Source organism: Micromys minutus, assembly GCF_963924665.1.
Source record: "Micromys minutus genome assembly, chromosome: 14".
NCBI classification, from domain to species: domain Eukaryota; kingdom Metazoa; phylum Chordata; class Mammalia; order Rodentia; family Muridae; genus Micromys; species Micromys minutus.
In genome coordinates this window covers 25543848-25566537 of record NC_137983.1, presented here as the reverse complement: position 1 = coordinate 25566537, position 22690 = coordinate 25543848, and the positions used below count along the sequence as shown (strand labels likewise).

The following is a 22690-nucleotide window of genomic DNA, read 5'->3' as shown; positions in this document are numbered from 1 at the left end:
TTTGCCTCCATGGTATCTATTCCTTCATTGCTAATTTAAACTGTTAGCCTTCTCACGTCTGTGTTTTATGCTTTTGTTGAGACGGAATCTCACCTGTCCCAGGTTTGTTCTGAATACCTGAGGATGGCCTTGAACTTCTGATCCTTTGCCTTTACTCCCGGGTGCTGGGGTTACATGACTGAGCCGCCATATCCGGTTTATAGAACACAAGAATGGAGGCGGAGATTTTGTGAATGCCAGATGGGCACTCTAATGAGTTAGCCACGTGTTCAGGCCTCTCAGCTCTGCATTTCATTTCTTCTTGAAATCATTGATGAATGCAACCATTTTACTTAATATGGTCTGTTGAGGGAGGATTGTATATAGCAACACTGGTTTGCCAACAACTTAAGCTCTCTCTAAGCTGACAGTGATTCTCCTGCCTCAGCTTCCAGAGCTACATCACAAGCTGCTATGTCTCATTGATTAATTTTAATATATATTTTAATATTGCAACATCACACTTTTCTGGTATTCATCTTCTTAAAATACCCTTTTCTTCATTTTCTTCAGTCTTTCAAAGGGACTTTGGAAGTGTTTAGGTTTTGGGCTGGTATAAAATATACAGAGAGCATGAGCACTTTAAGTGTTCAATATGAGGACACCATATGTGTTTTAGTTTGTGTAAGTCTCCTTCCGTATTGAAGAAAGTTTGGGGGTTTTGTTCCATTCTGTACGGAGCTGGCTAATCTACTTCCCAGACATCTTACATTGTGGTTCTTATGTCTGCTTTTATTATCTTGAGTTCCTGCTTCAACTGACGGTTTTGGAAGAACATATGCACCTGTCAGCTGCAAATATTTACGTTTTGTTTCACTTAATTGCCAGAAACGTACAGCACAGACATTAAATCGTGCTATGCCAGACGGAAAAGGTACGCTTTTAATATCATTATTATTTTTACACGCAAGCACCTATGGAAACTGATGAGTTAGATTCTATTTTATCCCCATTTTGCGGATAAGGAGTCCAGGGCATCAGTCCTGGTCAGGATTCAAGTCTGTGAATCCAGGCCTTCTAGGGTGCAAGTTTCCCCCCTACTTGACGACTCCACCTCTCACCGAGTCCCGCCACATGGGGACGCAATGTGCACGCGCTGCGGGACCTCTGAGTCCAAGTCGCAGGGCAGTGGACAGCAGGTGTCAGCAGGCAGCAGTGGCCTAGTGCAGAGAGGGTGTCCTGCCACCGGGAGGGGCTGGAGCGGAGAGGACCGCCGCGAAGCAGCCTTAAGGATGCAAAGTAGGCGCAGGAGGGCTGTGCCCAACCATAAAAAGTGGCGGGGAGGGCGTGAGCAGAGCTGGGCACTCGAGGGCGCTGGGCGACAGGACCATGGCCCTGGCTGTGCTGCTGTGAGGCACCCAGGGGACCATGAAGAGCAATGGCAGTGAACTGCTCAACGTCTCTCAGCAGGCTCCGGGAGCAGGGGAGGGAGGGACACTGCGGCCGTCCTGGCTGCCCTCTACACTGGCCTCCATCCTCATCTTTACCATCGTGGTAGACATCCTGGGCAACCTGCTGGTCATCCTGTCTGTGTATCGCAACAAGAAGCTCAGGAACGCAGGTAGGGACTCCGGGCGCCTCTCCCAGCACCAGACCCCTTGTGGGACACTGAGAAAACTTCAGAACGTCCATTTCTGAGAAACGGGACTTTGGATTATTTTCCCTCCTAAAGAATAAAAGGCTACCTTCTCTTGACCCTCTCCCTCCTTTGTCAGAGATCATCCACAAATTTTCAGTCCTTAGAGATGTAAAACTCTGTTCCCTTCACCAGCATCTCTTTACTCTAGTTTTACAATTCTGTGGTTCATTAGATAGGGACCCTGTTGAGCAAATATCTCAAGATGCCTTTTCAAATAAGATCAATGAACTCATCAGTCGTTTGGATTTGCATGCACATCCACTTTCCCAAGTTCGATAAAATTATGAGAAGATGCACAAGCTGTCAAAATGACAGAGCACGCTGTTTGGGTTTGGTTCTCAGGTGTAGCTTTCAGCTAATGGCACCAAATTGCTAGGCAGTGGGGAAGACGCTAAGAATGCTGGGGAGGCAGTGGGGAAGACGCTAAGAATGCTGGGGAGGCAGTGGGGAAGGCGCTAAGAATGCTGGGGAAGCACTTCTGCTCTCCAGTCGAGCCTGCATCTTAAAAAATAAAAATTGTATCGAGAAATGCATTTGCATACAATATAGGACTGATGTTTGAGTTATACTTGGGGTTCCCTCAGGCAATGAGCTGACTTAGTTACCCTGCTTAAGAACAGGGTTCTTCGTGAGCTTTTTCCACACTAAGACATAATGTCATGTTGGCTGGATTTCTGTTCCTTGTTTGGAAGTAAACTTTTGGTAGAAGGGTAGAGAGGAAGACATTTGCTTAAATATTTGCCCAATTGATGGTTTTTTCCCAAACCAGGTAGATGGTGAAAAACTCAAACTCAAGCAAAACGTGTCTCCTCTTTGCCCTAGCTTCAGCAACGCTTCTGTGCAAAGTGTAAGAATTAGTTTGAAGATGTCTAATAATATAAACTCAGTTTGGCTTAGAAAACCAGACGTCCTTTCATGGATGACTGGCTTAAACTAGAATTCTGTCTTTAGAATTCAAAAGCTTGGTGGTAGTGTTTGTATAGCATCAGTCAAGCCCTGGGTTTGATCTCCACCACGGTGATAAATGAATAGTTGGCAACTCCAAGGACTAGGAGCCTCTTTCCACAGACTTCATGGGGCTCTGACCACCCACACAGCAGGTCCTTTGGTGAGCCCAAGGGTCGTGCGTCATTCTCAGCCACTTTACAGAGAAGGACACAGTGAGACTCAGTGTCTTGCAGGCTCAGTAGTGGGAGATCTAATTCTTTGAGTTTCTGCCTGGAGCTCATGCAACTTGCTCCGTTGGTCTCTGTGACCTGTACTTGAGAAGTCTGAATCCCACCAGACAGTTCCTATGAAAGGTGCTCACGTTCCTGGTGGATCAGGAAAAGTACTACAACTGTCCTACATTTTGGACATTATTGACCAAGTAACTTCTTGAGAGGAGTCCATTTTCTGTCCTCCTATCACTGAACAGAAGACTCTGACTCTTCGTGAGTTTTAATCTGCACAGCGTTAGAGCATCATAGTTGTATAATTGGGCAATTTGCTCAAACACATCATCATTGAGTTCAAACCATTCGTAGCTTTTTAAAGGAATAAAAGGTGATTTGGAATATAGCTAGAGAGAGCTGATTCAAACATATTATTGGATGCCTATGAAAAGTTTTAAAGATGCCAAAATCACACCTTTAATCCCAGTACTTGGGAGACAAAGGCAGCTGGGTCTCTATGAGTCTGAGGCCAGACTGGTCTGCATATTGTGTTCCAGGGAAGCTGGGGTTACATATGGGCCCTGTCTCAAAATAAATATTTTAGTGATTGCTCAACTTGTATATTTGTTCAGTTTTTTTTTTGTTTGTTTTTAAAAATGGGAAGATGAGAAAAATAGCAACCTGGACAGATGGCTCAGTGGCTGCTCATACGGAGGACCCAGGTTTGATTCCCAGCACCTCAGATGGCAGTTCACATCCATCGGTAACTCCAGTTCCGGGAGATCCTACAAACTATTCTGACATCCATGGGCACAAGACATGGGTGTAGGACACATACCCACATGGAGGCACACACTCATACATATAAAAATAAAAAACATAAATATCATTTTGAAAAGGGGAAAAATTGAGAGACAGAGAGGATACAGATAAGGCTAACGCATCCGAATTCTGAAGCATGTCTTTCCTTCGGAAGTCTGGTATCACTGCAGAATCATCTTGGCCCTCTTCCTCTTCTCCAGAGACTGTGTTTGTCTTTGATGTCTCCAGGAAGAAGTCTCTGATATTTTACTAACCGTGGGGACGGCCAGTCACAACAGGCACTGCCTTCAAGCAGCCAAGCAGATGTGGAAGGTTGACAGACAGACGGTCTGCTCTGCTCCCGTCCAAATTTTGCTAACGAGAAATGATGCATGTAGAGGGGGTGTAATATTCTCACCATGTACATTCTGATTCAGGAAATCAGTTGTGATCCAACCTCACTTTCCATATCTGTCAGACAGGGATGACACCTGCACTCTTGCTCCACACAAAGCTTTGCTGTAATTGCTGTAAGTACCACATGAAATGATGCAAACAAAAGTACTTTGGAAAAGATGGAGAAAGTAATACTAAGTAGGCATTTGAATATCATCATCATCATCATTATTCTTATTATTATCTTTCTTTTGGTGTTGGCTTACTAAAAAGCAGAATTGTGTTTTTCTCTGTGTATATTTTACTTAATTAAAACTTTCCCTAAAATAATATCTCACCTGTTCAAAATTTAGGTATCCATTGATGCAAGCCATATAGGAAGGACATTAACAGTGGATTTAACAGTAAGTTAGACTTTTGGTCATAGCCCGTTGGGCTTTATAGGAAATTCAGAGTTCTACAAAGCTTCCATAGTAGGGTCTCGGCGCCCATGATTGTAAGGAGCAAGTTAAGGGAGAGGTTGCTGAGCATCAGGAGACAGCACACAGAGGCACACACCATCATGGATAGAGTCCAAGCTCTCCTGGAAATCTGAGCAAATGCAATCTTTTGTGGTGCTTGCTGAAGAAACAGATACGTGCCTCTTCTCAATTCTGCAAACACTAAAGAGCAATGACCTCCTTGTTAATTGTGACTTGTATCCCTCTACTGAAGGCACATGCCATCAGTGTTGGTATTGAATTTAAATGTATAGCAGAGCAAGTAAGACATCTGTAATTGCAGGCAATACTGCCCCCCCTCCAGTGTCTCTCTATCAAGATACGTAGCTGTCCCTGTTCTGTGCCTTCAGTAAGTCTTTGGAAACCACCCATCTTGCTCTATGTTCCAAGCCCCCTTGGGAGTCAACAAGAATGAGACAGAGTTGGGGGTGAATTTCATGCCAGGGATAGGATGAAAGAAAATAACATGAGCTCTATATATTGCAGGATTCCACATCCAGAAATTAGCCAATAGAGGATTGAAGACATTGATCATGTGTCTCCATGAATAGGATAGTATAAGAAATGTTATGTAGCATTCACAATTTGGTTTTGCTTTAGTTTTCTGGGCTGGTCTTGAACTGGTAGGTGTCAGCGATCCCCCTGCCCCCACCTCCACAGAGTAGCTGGGATAAGGCACACGTCCTAGTATCTTCTCAGCTGGCGTCTGCTCTGTATTAGATAGCATAAACAGCCTGGAGATGATTTAAAGTGTAAAGGGAGATGTGTATGGTTTCTATGCAGATATCCTGCCACTTGATGTAAGGAACCCGACCATCTGTGGAGCTGGGTACCAGAGGGTCTGTGGAACAAATCTGTTGTGGTTACAGAGGGATAGTGGTAGAGGCATCTGAAACTTCTCATCAGTTAAATGCTCCGGTTTGAGCACAGTGGTGTCAGGTGACATAGGGAAGAGTGGGGACTTGCTAAAGCCAGTGGCCCAGAGCCTGTGCTTTGGGGATTTTTCACTGTGGTTATAGATAGCATCTCTTCTGTGGGAAAGATCTGTCAGGCTCTTGCCAGTTCTGATGTCCTCTGATTTCCTGCTGTGTGTCTTTGGTAAAGATGGCCCAACTTATCGTAACTTAGCAGGCTGCCATCTCATACATACCTCTCTTTGCTGAAAAATAAGAATAAAAATAAAAAGACCTCTTAATGCCATCTGCTCTGCCTTTCAAGGAACATTTATGTGTTTTAAATCCCTCAAGGCTTCCTTACTTGAGAGAAGAAGCAGCAGCTACCACACAGAATAACTAAGGTTTCTTCAGGAAGCTCTCCAGTAGAGAAACTATGGTGAGGTTTAGTAGCATGGGCTGTGGGCTCTGATGGCGAGCTAAGGGTGTGTATGAGGGGTCAATTCTCCTGACTTAGCCAACTTTGCTGGTTTGCCTGGGTCAAGGGGAGAGGTTAGAATTGTAATGACTCTCTATCAAGATGTGTTTATTGGAGGAATAGCCTCTGTCAGTGGTCAGCCTTGCCATTCAGTTTATGATAGTATTTGAGAAGAAAATGGCAGAGTTGAGGTTTATGTAGTAGCACATGGCCCTCAGCCGTATCCCAAGGATAATGAAAATCAGCCTTTATCCATTAGAAGAATTCAAAAAGTAAAGAATAAGGTATTGTTTCCTGCTCCATTGACTCAGTATGTCTGTATTAGGGTCGTAGACTGGCTTGTCACATGGGTCACTAGTGATTCCAACACCAATGCTCTGTGACATCTTTGAAAAAAATACCAGACATCAAAATAAAATTCACACACACACACACACACACACACACACACACACCAGATAATTGAAAAAAAAACTAAAGAGAAATTTATTTAAGAATAACAGACATCTGGAAAAAATTTAAAATCATCTCATGCTTTCAGAAGCGTTTTTTACAAAAATGAATTTTGCATCTTGTATTTCCTCAGTGTGACTGTTATTATGAGAATTAATTATAAAAGAATCAGAGTAATAGTAAAAAAAATCCAGCTTCTGGGATGAATTGAAAGCAACAAGCTGAGCCAGTTTCTCAATATATCATTAATCGAAATTTGTGGTAAAATTTTACTGTCTTGTTGCCATGACCTGCAATTGGTTTAGCAAAAACCGGTGGTCATCGTTGATTGGCTATTTCTGCATAGGATCAAATAATTTGTTATATGTAATATATATCTGATCATGCCAGCAGTTATATGAATTCATTTTCCAGTTTGACACGTTGGGAATTTACAAAGCTTTATAGAAAAACTTGTGTTAGAAACATTTCCAAGATGAGACAATTAGAACAAGAAAACTAATAAAATTGCATTTTGTCACCCTTTTCACAGAATAGCATATTTTCGGTCTGGTTTCTACTTATTTTCCCATGTAGCAAATCTGGGCTCTAACACTCCATAACTAAATAAATGCGGTTTTCAAAGCGTTCTCTCACAGTTCACTTGTCTGTATCACAGTCTCTTTGGGCAGATGAGAAAATGTAGAGCCCACATTCAGAGCCAAGGAAATGTTTTTGTTTTGTTTTGTATTTTTTCTTACTGTAGAACACAGACAACCCAGCACAGGGCAATGCAAAACAAAACAGGAATTAAAGTCAGCGGGTCCAGTTGAGTCTCGTGACTACCTTTGCATGTATGTCTCAGGAATGAGGTACACAGGTCCTCCGTCTAGTCAGTGCGGCTAAATACTATTATCTCACGGTACAAGCTAGGAAGATAAAGTTAGAATCTGCCTCCCAGTGGACTTACCCACATGCCTGTGTATTTACCAATTAGCTATCTATTCACCTGCCACGTTTGACCTTATATTCAAATGACAGTATTACATATTTCTATAATGCACTCGATGATTCATTTCATTTAGTTTTCTTTTATATTTTTTAGTGTTAATTTAATTTTTAAGTATTCTATCTGAAAACAAATAGAAAATACAAAGTAATAAAAAGTAAAATCAGCCAGGAATTGAAGGGCTGGGACCTACATTAGTTACTTTTGTTTTTGCTATGACAAAATCCTACTTCAAGTGTTTACTTATGTGGGAACATTTATTGCGGCTTATGGTTTCAATGGGTCCAGTCCATAGTTACTTTGACCCATCAGGGCAGCAGGATCCTTTTCACTTCCTGCAAACAGGAACAGTGAAGATAGTGTATAGAAAGGGCCATAGATAATATAACCATAAAGTCTTGTAACCCTGTGGCAGGCTTCTTCTAGCCAGGCATCTACTCCTAATGTTTCCACACCCTCATAGCTCTCACATCTGTGGGGACTTATGCAAACTCTGGCTCATAGGAAGCCTATGTTCCCTGTATATTGCTTGTTAAATGTCTTGCACATTCTTAAAATCCTTCCCAAAGGGATTTCCATTGTCCTTCACCATGGAACAGGCCCTGTGTGCCTTTGTAACAGTTTTGTGACTGCTTACTGCTGTGGTTGCTTGTGTGCATCTCTGCCCTTCAGGTAACACTGGGAGATCCTGGTTAGGCATGAAAGGAAGGATAACTCCAGATGGTGATGGAGGAGTTATGGGATTAAAAGCAGGAAGGGAGACAGCTACAGTAAGGCAGAGATGTTTCATATGCCAATTCTTTGGTATAAAAACATATTATATATCTATTATAATCCTTATATATGTATAGCAACATGTGCAACCAAATGTTCCAGCATGTGAGAGCCTGGACAGATAGCTCCTCAGTTAATTGAACTTGTAGAGGATCTAAGTTCAATTCCAGCTACCCATGTTGGACAGTTCATAACCACCTGTGACTTTGGTTCCACAGGTCCAGGGGATTTGAATCTCTCTGTTGACCTACACAGACACTTGTACTCAAGTGCCCAACTCCCCTCTATATATTATTGTATATATATGTATATTTATACACATAAAAAGAAAAATACACATTTTATTAAGAAGTACTAGAATGTGTAAATGAAATTCTTCATTATATAACTGAAGTATACAATCTATAAGACTGTTTAAAATAAAGATTTGTCGTTAAATCTGTTTTAAGAAACAGCTAGAAAACTCTCCCAAGGATTCTGTATGATCACTAACTTTTACTTTAAGAGAAAGAATGAAAGAACATAAAGTCTGATCAAATTCAGTCCAATTCTGTTTTTAAGTTGCAGATTTATGGAACATTGTGTCACCTACTGATTTGTCCACTGAGTGAGAAAATCTGTACATTTCCCAATACTTACAAATAATGAGATATGAGTCAAAAGGATGTATAGGTAAACACCGAGTTAAAAAGACTAGCTGTGTTGATTTTTCTTCCTTTCCTAACTGTATGGAGAATGCCGGGCTGGCAGAGAGACTCTGCCCTCTAAAACAGAAACACACATGTTTTAAAGACATATCGGTGCATGCACAGAACTCTGCACGGACTGTTCATTTCATCTACTCAGCCCTGTAAAGGCAGTTCTTCAGTTGCTACCCACACTTTTTTCACCTCTCAAATAGGTTGGCCAAACAAATTGACTCATGAGAGAGGTTCGGCATCTTTGAAACTTTCAGTAAAGTTTAATAGTAGTGCAGACAAGATAAACTTTTACATTTTTATGCTTGAGATTTCAAACACTCATTTTTTCCCCCAGGGGAAACATTTATGACAATCACATTGAAGAGATTACCCTCAAAGGAAGGGACAGGAAAGAGTGCTGAGTATTATTCAAATTATTCCAGGTAATTTGGGTTGTTAATGCATACGGCTGGAAAGGATGCTTGCCTGTCTTGATATTGAGCTGTCTGAATGTTGATTGAATTGAATATTCATTTGGATAAATATTCATTGTATTCCTACAGTGCAAGCTAGACTATGATTGACCGTTAAGTTTTTGATAATGCGTCAGAGTAAAAGACTGTGTTATAAGTTTGTGTAAATCACAGCACCTAGAGGAGTTAAGGAGTGGGTTAAGAGCACTTATTGCACACTTATGAGAACATGAGTTCAAATCCCCTAACACTGAGGTAATGGTTGGACATGGCCACATATGCACACAACTCAAACATTGGGAACTAGGGACAGGTAGATTTAAGGAGCTTGGTTTGGCCAGCCTAGCTGAAACAGTGATGTACAGACTCAGTGAGAGACCCTGTCTCAAGAGAATAAGGTAGGAGTAGCAAAGGACCTGATGTCCTCCTGTGACTTCTGCACACAGGAAAAATGGACATATATATCTGCATATCTCACAAATACACTACAAACACAATGAATACAAATTACAATGAATGCAAAGAATCACAGAACATCTTTAAATTCTTCTTTTAAAAGATTTGTTTATTTATTTTATGTATGTGAGTACACTGTAGCTATGTATATGAGTTCACACCAGAAGAGGGCAGCAGATCTCATTACGGATGGTTTTGAGCCACCATGAAGTTGCTGGGAATTGAACTCAGGACCTCCTCAAGAGGAATCAGTGCTCTTACCCACTGAGCCACTCTCCAGCCCACATCTTTAAATTTTTTTTTTTTAATTGACACCTACTTTCAAAGATATGTCTATCAAGTACCCTGAAGGTTTGTTCACTTCATTTTCAGATAAAAGTAAGGTGAAATTGAAATTATTATGTTAGTTGTGATTTTAAGTGAACTAAGCCGGGAACAGGACAAGTGTTTTAGAGAGGGTGGGGCCGGTTGATCAATGACACCTTCGTGAACCGAAAGAAGCTCTGCTAGCTCAATGTGCGTGATCATGAATAGAGGTTGTATGCTGTGTATCTCCAAACACTAGAGAAAAGACTCTGGGAGGTGTTTATCACAAGGCAATAGCATTTCTTTGGGTAAATGGTGACAGATGCACACTGTGTCCTGTGACTTCCATTCATCACAAGTTGTGTCTTCAATCTGCATAGCTTTTCTTTTTGTATGCAATCATTAAAAATATTTTATTCACTAGATAAAAACAAAGCATAAAATAAAGAGATACACGAACCGAAACACGTTAACAAGGCAGAAACAAACGCCCTGGCTCACAGAGGCCAGAAGGAAGCGTTCATGCTTTGGGACGGGAGTTGCAGGTAGCTGTTAGCTAAGCATTTTTGCCACTGAGCATTCATCTCTGCAGTGTCTTAAGAATCGCTTCTATGGGAAGCTTACTTGATAAAGTTTTATTGCTAGTTCTTATCTTCCACGTCCCAGCCTTGATTTAATTTTAATATGTAAATAGGCAACATGATTTTTCTTACTATAAATCATGGTGGTGATTCTGCTTTGTATTTAGCAAATTTAACTGTTATTCAGTACAATTGGTTTGTTTCCTTAGCCTGGGCCTTTCACCAACAGATTCAAGACCAAGGAGAAGGACAGAAGGAAGCAAAAGTACCACCTTTAATAGAGTTAATGCTGTTTCTTTTATTCTTTGTTAATGTGGTTGAAATATTACCCTTTTATTTTGAAATGTTCAACCTAATTCTTGAATGTGAATACATAGGCACCTATCAGAAATTTGTTACCCTCTAAAGGAAGAAAGGCTGAAACATAATGTTAATATTTTATATTCTTTCCAACTGTCTTTCTGGGACAAGTGTAGCCAAATGCAGAACTTACTACGCAGGAGGCTCTGGAGGGTTTAACAGCTACTGAGATCTAGACTATACCAGAAGGGTGTGCGGTTTGCCTTATTTTAGAGGGTTTGACTGCTTCTCAGTTTTGTTGTATATGTCTTACAGTCATTTGGCAAGTCAGACGCTAACTTCCTCTCGGTCATCGGATGGGGACCTGGGGACACTGTGAAAGAGACTGAAGATCTGGAATGGGGGCAGGAGGGAGGTTAAATTCTCAGATGATGCAGTGTGGCATACAAACGTGATGTTACATAAAGGCTTTGATAAGGACAGCGAGCACAAACCATGTTTTCCAAGGACAGGGTACATACCAGCAGTGTGTTAGGCCACACCGGGAGAGGTTGAGGAATGGGTCGGCAAGGTCACTGATGCTAAAGAGAAGTTCGCACAATGTGTGAAGGGTGGGCAGTGTCCCAATATCGGTAGAGAGTGGGTTAAAAATGGACCGGAAGGAAGGAGGCTGTGCTGCGGCCAGCTTTGCTTGAGCGCCTAGGCGAAAAGTCCAGTGAGCAGCAGCCGGAGGAGCATTTAGATAGTGGAGGCATGCCCATGGGTTGGAGGCTCATCAGATCTGGCTTTCAGACTAGACGGGAGACTTTCTGCAAAACAGAACACTGGTTTTGACCAAGGGGAGCAGAACCGAGAACTGAGTTTTCACCCAAGGTAGACTGCAGTTTGTACTCTCTGGGTCCTCACCAGTGCCACCATCTTCTTGACTTACAACAGGACAAAGCGCTGGGGGTTCTGGGAACTCTGACTTACCAGAGAGAAGTCGGGTGACTGACAAGGCTAGGGTGTGAATCCAGATGGAAACTCCTTTCTGAACTTGGGATGCACATTGCGTCTAGTCTCTGAGAAGATAGATTTCTAAAGCAATCTTTAATCGGGACAGTGCCCCTGGAATTTGATACACGCGTGCACACAAACAAAGAAAAATAAGCTGCTTTTTATGTCCCTTGGCACAGCCAAAGAATATCTGCCTCCACCCCTGCCCCGCAGTCTAGCACCAACATCTACCCACGTTGAGAACCACCTGAAGTCATTACAGAACTTCAGGGATGTCTTAAGGTTTTTTTTTTTTTTTTCCCCACTGATTTTATTAGAGATATTTTATTTATACTTCAAATGTTATTCCCTTTCCCAGACTCCCCTCCACATCCCCTATCTCATCCCCACCCCCACCCCCCCGCTTCTATGAGAGTGTTCACCCACCTACCCCCTCCTGCCTCCACACTCTGACATTCCCCTACACTGCTGCATCAAGCCTTGGCAGGACCACGGGCTTCTCCTCCCATTGATGCCCAACAAGGTCATCCTCTGCTACACGTGCATCTGTTGGAGCCTTGGGTCTGTCCATGTGTACTCTTTGGGTAGCAGTTTAATCCCTGGGAGCTTGGTTGGTTGGTATTGTTGTTCTTGTGGGGTTACAAACTTCTTCAAATTCTTCAATTCTTTCTCTAACTGCTCCATTAAAAACCCAATTCTCAGTTATATGGTTGGCTGCGAGCATCCGCCTCTGTATCTGATATGCTCTGGCAGAGCCTCTCAGGAGACAGCAGTATCAGGCTCCTATCAGCATGCACTTGGCATCAGCAATAGTAACTGGGTTTGGTAGCTGAATATGGGCTGGATCCCCAGGTGGGGCAGTCTCTAGATGGCCATTCCTTCAGTTTCTGCTCCAAGCTTTATCTTCATATTTCCTCCTGAGAATATTTTTGTTTTCTCTTCTAAGAGGGACTGAAGCATTCGCACCTTTTTCTTCTTACTTCTTAAGCTTCTTGTCATCTCTAAATTGTATCTTGGGCATTCTGAGCTTTTGGGCTAGTATCCACTTATCAGTGAGTGCATACCATGGGTGTATTTTTGTGATTAGGTTACCTCACTCAAGATGATATTTTCTATATCCATCTCATTTGTCTAAGAATTTCATGAACTCATTATTTTTAATAGCTGAGTGGTACTCCATTGTGTAAATGTACCACATTTTCTGTATCCATTCCTCTGTTGAAGGACATCTGGGTTCTTTCTCACTCCTGTCTATTATAAATAAGGCTGCTATGAATATAGTGGAGCATGTGTCCTTGTTGTATGTTAGAACTTTTTGGGGAGGTATATGCCCATTTTTGGGGTATATGTCCTCAGGCAATACTATGTCCAATTTTCTGAGGAACCACCAGACTGATTTCCAGAGTGGTTGTACCAGCTTGCAGTCCCACCAACAATGGAGGAGTGTTCCTCTTTCTCCACATCTTCGCTAGCATCTGCTGTCTCCTGAGTTTTTAATCTTAGCCATTCTGACTGTTGTGAGGTGGAATCTCAGGGTTGTTTTGATTTGAATTTCCCTGATGACTAAGGATGATGACCATTTCTTTAGGTACTTCTCAACCATTCAATATTCCTCAGTTGAGAATTCTTTGTTTAGTTCTGTACCCCATTTTTAATAGGATTTTTTAATTCTCTGAAGTCTAACTTATTGAGTTCTTTGTATATATTGAATATTAACCTTCTATCAGATGTAGAATTAGTAAAGATCTTTTCCCAATCTGTTGGTTGCACTTTTGAACTAATGACAGTGTCCTTTGCCTTACAGAAGCTTTGCAATTTCAAGAAGTTCCATTTGTCTATTCTTGATCTTATAACATAAGTCAATGATGTTCTGTTCAGGGAATTTCCCCAGTGCCAATGTGTTCAAGGTTCTTCCCCACGTTCTCTTCTATTAGTTTAAGTGTATCTGGTTTTATGTGGAGTTCCTTGATCCATTTGGACTTGAGTTTTGTACTGGAGATAAGAATGGATCAATTTGCATTCCTCTACATGCTGCCTGCCAGTTGGACCAGCACAATTTGTTGAAAATGCTATCTTCTTTTCCACTGGATGTTTGTAACTCCTTTGTCAAAGATCAAGTGACCATAGGTGTGTGGGTTCATTTCTGGATCCTCAATTCTATTTCATTGATCTACCTTCCCATCTCTGTACCAATACCATGCAGTTTTTATGACTATTGCTCTGTACTACAGCTTGAGGCCAGGGATGGTGATTCCCCCAGAAGTTCTTTTGTTGTTGAGAATAGTTTTTATTATCCTGTATTTTTTTGTTATTCCAAATAAACTTGCAAATTGCTCTTTCTAACTTTATGAAGAATTCAGTTGGAATTTTGATGGGTATTGCATAGAATCTGTAGATTGCTTTTGGAAACATGGCCATTTTTACAATGTTGATCCTTTCAACCCATGAGCATGGGAAATCTTTTCGTCTTCTGAGGTCTTCTTCAATTTCTTTCTTCAGAGATTTGAAGTTCTTGTCACACAGATCTTTCACTTGCTTGGTTAGGGTCACACCAAGTTATTTTATATTATTTGGGACTATTGTGAAAGGTGTTATTTCCCTAATTTCTTTCTCAGTCTGTTTATCCTTTGAGTAGAGAAAGGCTACTGATTTGTAAGAGTTAATTTTATATCCAGTCACTTTGATGAAGTTTATCAGCTCTAGTTCTCTGGTAGAGTTTTTGGGGTCATTTAGTTATAATATTATATCATCTGCAAATAGAAATATTTTGATTTCTTCCTTTCCAATTTGTATCCCTTTGACTTCCTTTTGTTGTCTTATTGCTCTGGCTAGAACTTTGAGTACTATATTGAATAGGTAGGGATGGAGTGGGCATTTTTGTCTAGTCCCTGATTTTAGTGGGATTGCTTCCAGTTTCTCTCCATTTAGTTTGATGCTGGCTACTGGCTTGCTGTATATAGCTTTTACTATGTTTAGGTATGGGCCTTGGATGCCTGATCTTTCCAAGACTTTAACATGAAGGGATGTCAAATTTGTTAAATGCTTTCTTAGCATCTAATAAGATGATCATGTTTTTTTTTTTTTTCCTTTGAGTTTGTTTATAGGGTGGATTACTTTGATGGATTTATATATATTGAACCATCCTTGCATCCCTGGGATGAAGCCTACTTAATCATGATTGATTGGCTTAAGTTCTTGAACATTGCCATAAACTGAATGGCAAGGCTGGCAGCTCAAGGAGGCTGTTTCTTTCCATTTTGATGAGAAAGTGATGATTCTAATCTCTCCCCTTGGCCCAGCCAATACCAGCCAAATAGGCTAAATTAGGAGAATTGATCCCTTATACACACACTCGTCATCAGAGCCGAAGCCTTGAGGGATTTAAAACACATAAATGTTCCTTGAAAGGCAGAGCAGATGGCATTAAGAGGTCTTTTTATTTTTATTCTTATTTTTCAGCAGAGAGAGTTATGTATGAGACAGCAGCCTGCTAAGTTACGATAAGTTGGCCATCTTTACCAAAGACACACAGCAGGAAATCAGAGGACATCAGAACTGGCAAGAGCCTGACAGATCTTTCCTATTAAAGAGGTGTTATATAAACTTAACCTAGAGAGTTGATCTGTCATGGTTAAGCTGGGACTTGTCAAGGGTTCTTTAAGCTGGCCAAGAAAGCAACATATGGCAAGGAAGAGAGTTAGCAAGGATGGGGACTCAGGTAAAGCCTGAGCTTTGCTTAATCTACAACTCCAAAGTTACAAGGACAAAGGACAGGAAGCAAGCAGTTGTTAAGGAGTCTCTAGTGTGGTTGTGAGAGGAAAAACTAAAACACCACTCTTGATTTGATGACCAGTGAATCTTTGGTATGAGGTTAATGATACTACAACACAGGAATCCTATCCTGGGATATGGAACTGTGGGGTGAGGAAGTTGGTTTTAAAATGAACCTTCAAAACCAATATTCTAAGATGGGAAACATAATAGGTTCAGTGAATTCCAGGACCATGGTTCCATTATTGCACAGCAAACCCCTTAGTTTGAGCCATGCCGTGAGAAATTTATCCTGGGGAACAAGGCATTCTATAAGGGGACAGCATTCACTTTTAAAGTCAGAACAAGGTCTCTGCTACCCTGTAATCCCAGTAGTAACAAGAGAAGGAAACCAGAGACTGGGCCCAGTTAGGTGGGGGAAGGAGGGGTGTTTCTGGCTCAGCTCAGCAGATGTTTCCTTCTCCAAAGGCAGATACTTGCATACTTGTTTGTAGACCTGGGTTTTCTCTAGTTCTAGACTGTACATACAGAGGTTGTGGGTCTGTTCCTCGTGTTTGTATCTCAAACAGCATGCACAGCTATTTTGCTTGTGTTTGGCCATGCGAATTGTGCTATTTCTTCTAGACAACTGAAAGATAACAAGCTTAGTTTCAAAGTCCCTGTTTCTTCAGTTACAATTAAAGAAAGAAAGGTAAAAAGCTCTCACAATGTAAGAAACACATAAGAAGTTTTCAGAAAAAAAAATGCCATAAAAGCAGTTTCTTTGTATGTGACTGTTTGTGGTGCATGTGTGCATATGTTTTTGTGTGTTTAGTATGTATGTATATATGCATGCATGCATATTAGTACATATATGTATGCATGCATAACACATTCATGTGTGTATGTGCGTGTGTGTAGGCCACAGGAAAGCATTAGATATATTTATCAATTACTCTCCACCTTAGTTTTTGAGTCACAGTCTTTAGTAAGGTAACATCAGAAAAGTGCATTTAAACCCAGAATGTCATGTGGTAAAATGGCTTAGTGTAGATTTACTTTACACTAAGCTCAAAATTCAAACGACAAACGTCATAGTTGGAATTTTTTTTCCCCGGTGGCTTTCATCCTTCTTGTCATTTACAGCAAGTATGCCTTATTACTATTCAACTAACTGCATTAATTAAATCATTAATTTATTTTTTTTAATTAATTTCAACTAATGTTTGGAAAATACAAATTTGGGGGGGGGGAATAAGCCAGAGATTTTATGTAAATGTGTTTATCAGGTAGCTTCGTCTCCTCCTGTTATGACATTTGTGTATGTTCTTAGGGGATTCAGGGAAGGACTGACCTTCCTTCCTTCTTCCTCCCTCTCCCTCCATACCTCCCTCTGTTCCTTCCTCCCTCCTTCCCTTCCTCTCTCCTTCAGTCCCTTCCTCTGTGCCTCCCTCCCTCTCTCCATCCCTCTCTCTCTCTCTCTTTCTTTCTCTCTTCCTTCACTTAAGGACACTACTAGGTAAGGGTACTATAGCCTTTAGTCATAACCACTGACATTTTAAGGACATTTATTCTTCTGGGGAGGGTTAAGGTGGGTATGGTATACATTGTGGGTATGTACATGTATGTTCAGAGTACACATGTGTGTTTGCTCTTGTGGAGGCCAAAGGTTGATACTGAATATCTTTTTCCAATGTTTCTTCCTTAGTTTTTGAAGCAAGATTTCTCCTGACCCAGGAGCTAATCTTTGGGCTGGAATGGATGGATGGTCAGTGAGCTCCAGGGTCCCGCCTACCTCTGTTTTCCCATTACAATGATTATAGGTGTGTGCTCACTCTTTACATGGTTGCTGGGGATTCAGAGTTGAGTCCTCATGCTTGTGTGTTGAGCATTTTACCAACTGCGATATTACTCTAGCCTATGAGTTCACGTACTCTAGACTCAACCCTGTGCCAATCCACATAGGTTGCTGCTTTACTCACTCTAACAGATTTGGATTTGCTGCTCTTGATTTTGTTACAGTTCTTTCTTCCTGTCTGTCCCTACACAGCACTCCAGAACCCTTTATGTGCATCTGCTAAGTTCTTATCAAATGGAATGTATTACAACCTATTAAAAATCCAAAGCAGTATGAGTGAAGTAATTTCAAAATCTTCAAAGAAGGTGCTGCTTATCTCCAGTTGGACAAATAAGAAAAGGGTGTGGTCATCTCTGTTTTGGACCGGTTTGGAAAAAATTAATCAAAATTTCAAAACTGGATCAAGGAGCCATTTAAAACAGAAGGGATATTAGAAAACTAAGCCTTAAAAAATTTACCAAATGAAAGAGCATATTGGTAGGACATCTCATAAATTCAGCTAGAATTTTTTTCTGTGCAATGAAAACATGTCCGGTTATGGCATTATTTATAAATACAACAGAATTCCTATCTCTCCCTCTGTAGGAAATGCCTGACTTTCATATGGGTTGGGGACAGTACACAGTGCTTGTCACAAACCGCCTCACCTGAGACTCACTTGACTCTAGGAGGGAGACACTATGGAGAGCCTCTGTATCACAGAAGAGGGATAGAAACCTGTCCTAATGAAATAACTTGGTCTAGTTCCCTAGACAGTGAAGGATGACTGACCCCAGCATTCGAATCCAGAACTGATGGCGGCACCCTTTCCTCTTAGGACCAAGGTCTAACAGCCTCCGGACTCAGGAGCTAGAGGGCCTTTGGAAGAACTAAAGAGACAACAGACCTTGTTTTAAGGAAGTCATCTGAGGCTGACTTGGGAGGTAGGGTGAAGTCAGACTTCTCAGGTCCAATCACAAACAAAGGAAGCCATGAGAATGGGATAATCTTGAGACTGTTAAAAGAGTGGAAACTAGTCTGAAATTCAGTATTTTGAGAAAAAGAATGTTGTGGAGACACAGAAATTTGTAAAATGGACTTGACTGAGCAAGAGCAGTGGTCGCACTTCTTGGTGGCATTTATTTAATTTATCATCTTTCAGTGTCTATGGTTTTGGGTCATACAAGTTGTAGAAATAGCTTGCCCTCCCTCTCTCTCCCTCCCTCCCTCCCTCCCTCTCCCTCTCTCCCTCCCTCCTTCCCTCCCTCTCCCTCTCTCCCTCCCTCCCTCCCTCCCTCCCTCCCTCCCTCCCTCCCTTCCTCTTCCTCCCTCCCTCCCTCTCCCTCTCTCCCTCCTTCCCTTCCTCCTTCCCTTTCTCTCTCTGCCTCTCTCCCTCTTTCTTCCCACCTCTTTCTCCCTCTTTCCCTCCCTCCTTTCCTCCCTTTAGCATGTGTAAGTACGTATGCTATATGAACATACATATTTGCACACTTGTATGGGTGTATGCTCATGGGTATGAGGCTGGGGCTTGATACTGGGTTCCTTCTTCAGTCACGGTACAACTTATTCCTTGAGTCAGACTCTCTCAATTGAACTCAGAGCTTACCACTACTACTTTCTGGCTAGCTTGCTTGCTCTGGGCTTCCCATATCTATGCCTCACTTGCACTGGGACCAGAGCAGGCATCCAAGCCCATATTAGATGGGAACGGAGAATCCAATCTCCACTTCTCAAGCTTGTGTGGCAAATTGCACTGGCTTCCTTTCCAGTCCCCCATCTTTAGCATATGTTCGATGATACAATGCATGTGATACTGGTGTTAACCTGTGTTTTCCGCATCTTTCTCTCTCAGGGAATATATTCGTGGTGAGTTTAGCTGTTGCAGACCTTGTGGTGGCTATTTACCCATATCCCTTGTCACTGACATCTATACTTAGAAATGGATGGAGTCTGGGATATCTGCATTGTCAAATCAGTGCATTTCTACTGGGCTTGAGTGTCGTTGGCTCGATATTCAACATCACCGGGATCGCTATGAACCGCTACTGCTACATCTGCCACAGTCTCAAGTACGACAAAATCTACAGTAACAAGAATTCCCTCTGCTTCGTGTTCCTGATATGGATGCTGACACTCATGGCGGTCATGCCCAACCTGCAAACCGGAACTCTCCAGTACGATCCCCGGATCTACTCCTGTACCTTCGCCCAGTCTGTCAGCTCGCCGTACACGATCGCTCTGGTGGTTTTCCATTTCATAGTGCCCATGAATATCGTCATCTTCTGCTACTTAAGGATCTGGATCCTGGTCCTTCGGGTCAGACGGAGGGTGAAAGCCGACAACAAGCTCACACGGAAGCCTCAGGACTTCAGAAACTTTGTCACCATGTTCGTAGTTTTTGTTCTTTTTGCCATTTGTTGGGCCCCACTCAACTTCATAGGTCTGATTGTGGCCTCAAACCCTGCTACCATGGTCCCCAGGATCCCAGAATGGCTGTTCGTGGCTAGTTACTACCTGGCATATTTCAACAGCTGCCTCAACGCAATTATATACGGACTACTGAACCAAAATTTCAGAAAGGAATACAAAAAGATTATTGTCTCACTATGCACGGCCAAGATGTTCTTTGGGGACAGTTCCAATGACACAGCAGATAAGATTAAGTGTAAGCCCTCTCCACTAATAACCAATAATAATTTAATAAAGGTGGACTCTGTTTAAAAAAGTCAGTGGTGCTAGCAGATTACCCACACTGGTTGGGGTCCCGCTGCTTTCCCTGTTTGTTTTTTCTTGCCTAAAAATCAGTCTATCCAACTTAAATCTCTTTAGGATTGCCTCCCTGGTATTGGAACTGACCTCCTGTCTGCCCTGTAATCAGATCCATAGTATAAATGGGAATACTGAACACGCACAGCCATATGTTAAATGAACAGCATTTCAGTTCATTAAATGAACAGTGTATCAGCAGAGAAGGTCTATGTGCAGACTCTCATCACCGGGGCAACCAGGTCTTCAGGGCCCACATTTAGCATACAATACACAGCCACAGACCAAACCTGAACCTAATGTGGAATGAATTCAGGAGAGACTATGGGCACCTCTCTTTTGTTGTAAACGAGAGATACAGGGTGTTTGTTCTTACCTATGGCTGAATTAAAATAGTCAGAAAAACTTTACTTGTGTTGAACATGAACATATTTTTATTGGCCCCCTAAACAATGTGGTATAATGTGCTAAACATTATATGTAACCCAGCAATGATTTAAAGTACTGTATTGTGAAGCTTTATGTTTGTTATATACAGAGTGTCTTGTTTGTCTCTGTTATTTGAGTGTCTTCAGGATTTCATATACTCGGTGCCAGGGATCCCGGAACTAGCCTAGGACGGTTACTGAGGATGGCTGTAATCTCTTTCTCACATCTTCAAAATGTTCTCCAAGAGGAAGGAAAAAAGTGATTGATCTGTTTGATTTGTAAATGAGTAAGTGAAGCAGAAAATGGGAAGTGAGATGAAAGACTGCTATTAAAGAGTTTAAATGGAATCTACAAATGGCTCCAAGGCATAGAAAAACGGAGCCACCAGAACGCAGCTTGGCCGGCGGTCTCAGCACTGAGTGGCTCCACCTATGATCCGCACGACTGACACCCTGAGCTGTGCCCTGTGCCGCTCGTGCCAACTGACAGAGAACTACCACGCCACAAGGTTTTATTCGGCTGTGAGCGCCAGGCAATAGCCAAGTACAAAGCTTTACTCAGCTTCGTTAGTTATTTAACCTAGTGTGGTTGCATCACTACTCTGGATCTCTGGATTATCTACGCAATTCTTTTAAAGATGAAGGATTCAGGCAAACTTGGGTACAGTGATCAGGGGTCTGATCGGAGGAGGAAAGAATGTAAACAAAATGTTTCTTGTTTGACAGAAAGCGCAAAACCAATACTCTGCAGTAATTAACTCCAGTATGTGTTTGACTCAGTAAGACTTTATGTCTTGGGGGCAAAAACAAACAAAAACAAACTGTGTTTGACAGACTCTGGTTATATAAATGCTGGCTGTATGTTATTCCAAGGGTCTGCTCGGGACAACTGTGGTGTGTGTTACATACAATGCTTCCCTACAAGCTACAGGTAATGTTTTCCTGCATTATAAAGACCTATAAGAAAATGTTCCATACAAGCATATGTTGGTGGCTGTGACCACACACAGATACAGACATACACAGAGAGGGAGGAGGAGGAGAGAGAGAGGGAGGGAGGGAGGGAGGGAGGGAGGGAGGGAGACAGAGAGGGAGAGGGAGAGGGAGAGGGAAAGGGAGGGAGGGAGGGAGGGAGGGAGGGAGGGAGAGAGACGGAGAGGGAGAGGGAGAGAGGGAGGGGGAGGGAGAGAGAGGAAGGGAAGGAGGGGGAGAGGGAGAAGAAGGGAGGGAAAGCAAGATGCATATGCATGCATTCACACACAAACATTATAGTTTAATAAATTTGCTGTTACCTGCATATCTAAATGGAATTTCTCTGGGAAAGTTAGAGTTTATCAGATGAAACTTCTCTGATGACTGTTTTCATTAGAAAAATCTGGGAAATACCTAATTTTGTAAGAGGTATTTGTTGGGTACATGTACTCAAGATTTCTTAAGACTTTCGCACTTTGTTTTCAATGATGTGAATGTGTGTGTGTTCTGTGTGGCTGTATGTACACACAAGTGAAGGTATCTTTTAAGAACAGAGAAATTGGATTCCCCTGAAGCAGAAGATACAGTTGGTTGAAAGTCATGTGACCTGGGTACTAGGATCCAAACTGAATGAAGTTCACTGTAAGAAAAGTGCAGACGTTGGTTCTGCAGCAGAAGCCTGAGACTAGCCCAATGACCTACCGCAATGAACATTTACAAAAAAAGCTGCTTGGGCAAAAGTGTGTGGCCTCTCATAGCTTTCATGGCAGAATATCGGAATATTTTTATTTTTTGTTTTTCGTTGGGGGGTTGCAAGGGCGGAGAGTGAGTGTGGAGGGAGGGGAGATGAGTGGGATTGGGGTATATGATGTGGAATTCTAAGAACCAATCAAAAGTTTTTAAAAAGACATATGCACACACAAAGAATTGCATGTTCTTAGCTCTTAACTGCTTAGACATCTCTCCAGCCCCTATAAGCACAAATTTTATCTTCAAAATGTTACCATATTCTTTTACATCCAAACTTCTA

At 41.9% G+C, this 22690-nt stretch overlaps 1 protein-coding gene across 1 annotated transcript; it reads left to right on the top strand.

Moving 5' to 3' along the window:
* Positions 1 to 1407: 1407 nt before the first annotated feature.
* Positions 1408 to 20215, top strand: MTNR1A (melatonin receptor 1A; the record flags this gene model as incomplete). Its single annotated transcript, XM_080929132.1, has 2 exons — positions 1408 to 1600; positions 19347 to 20215. 2 exons carry the CDS (start codon positions 1408 to 1410, stop codon positions 20213 to 20215), a joined length of 1062 nt encoding a protein of 353 aa, XP_080785258.1.
* Between the last annotated feature and the right edge of the window lie 2475 nt (positions 20216 to 22690).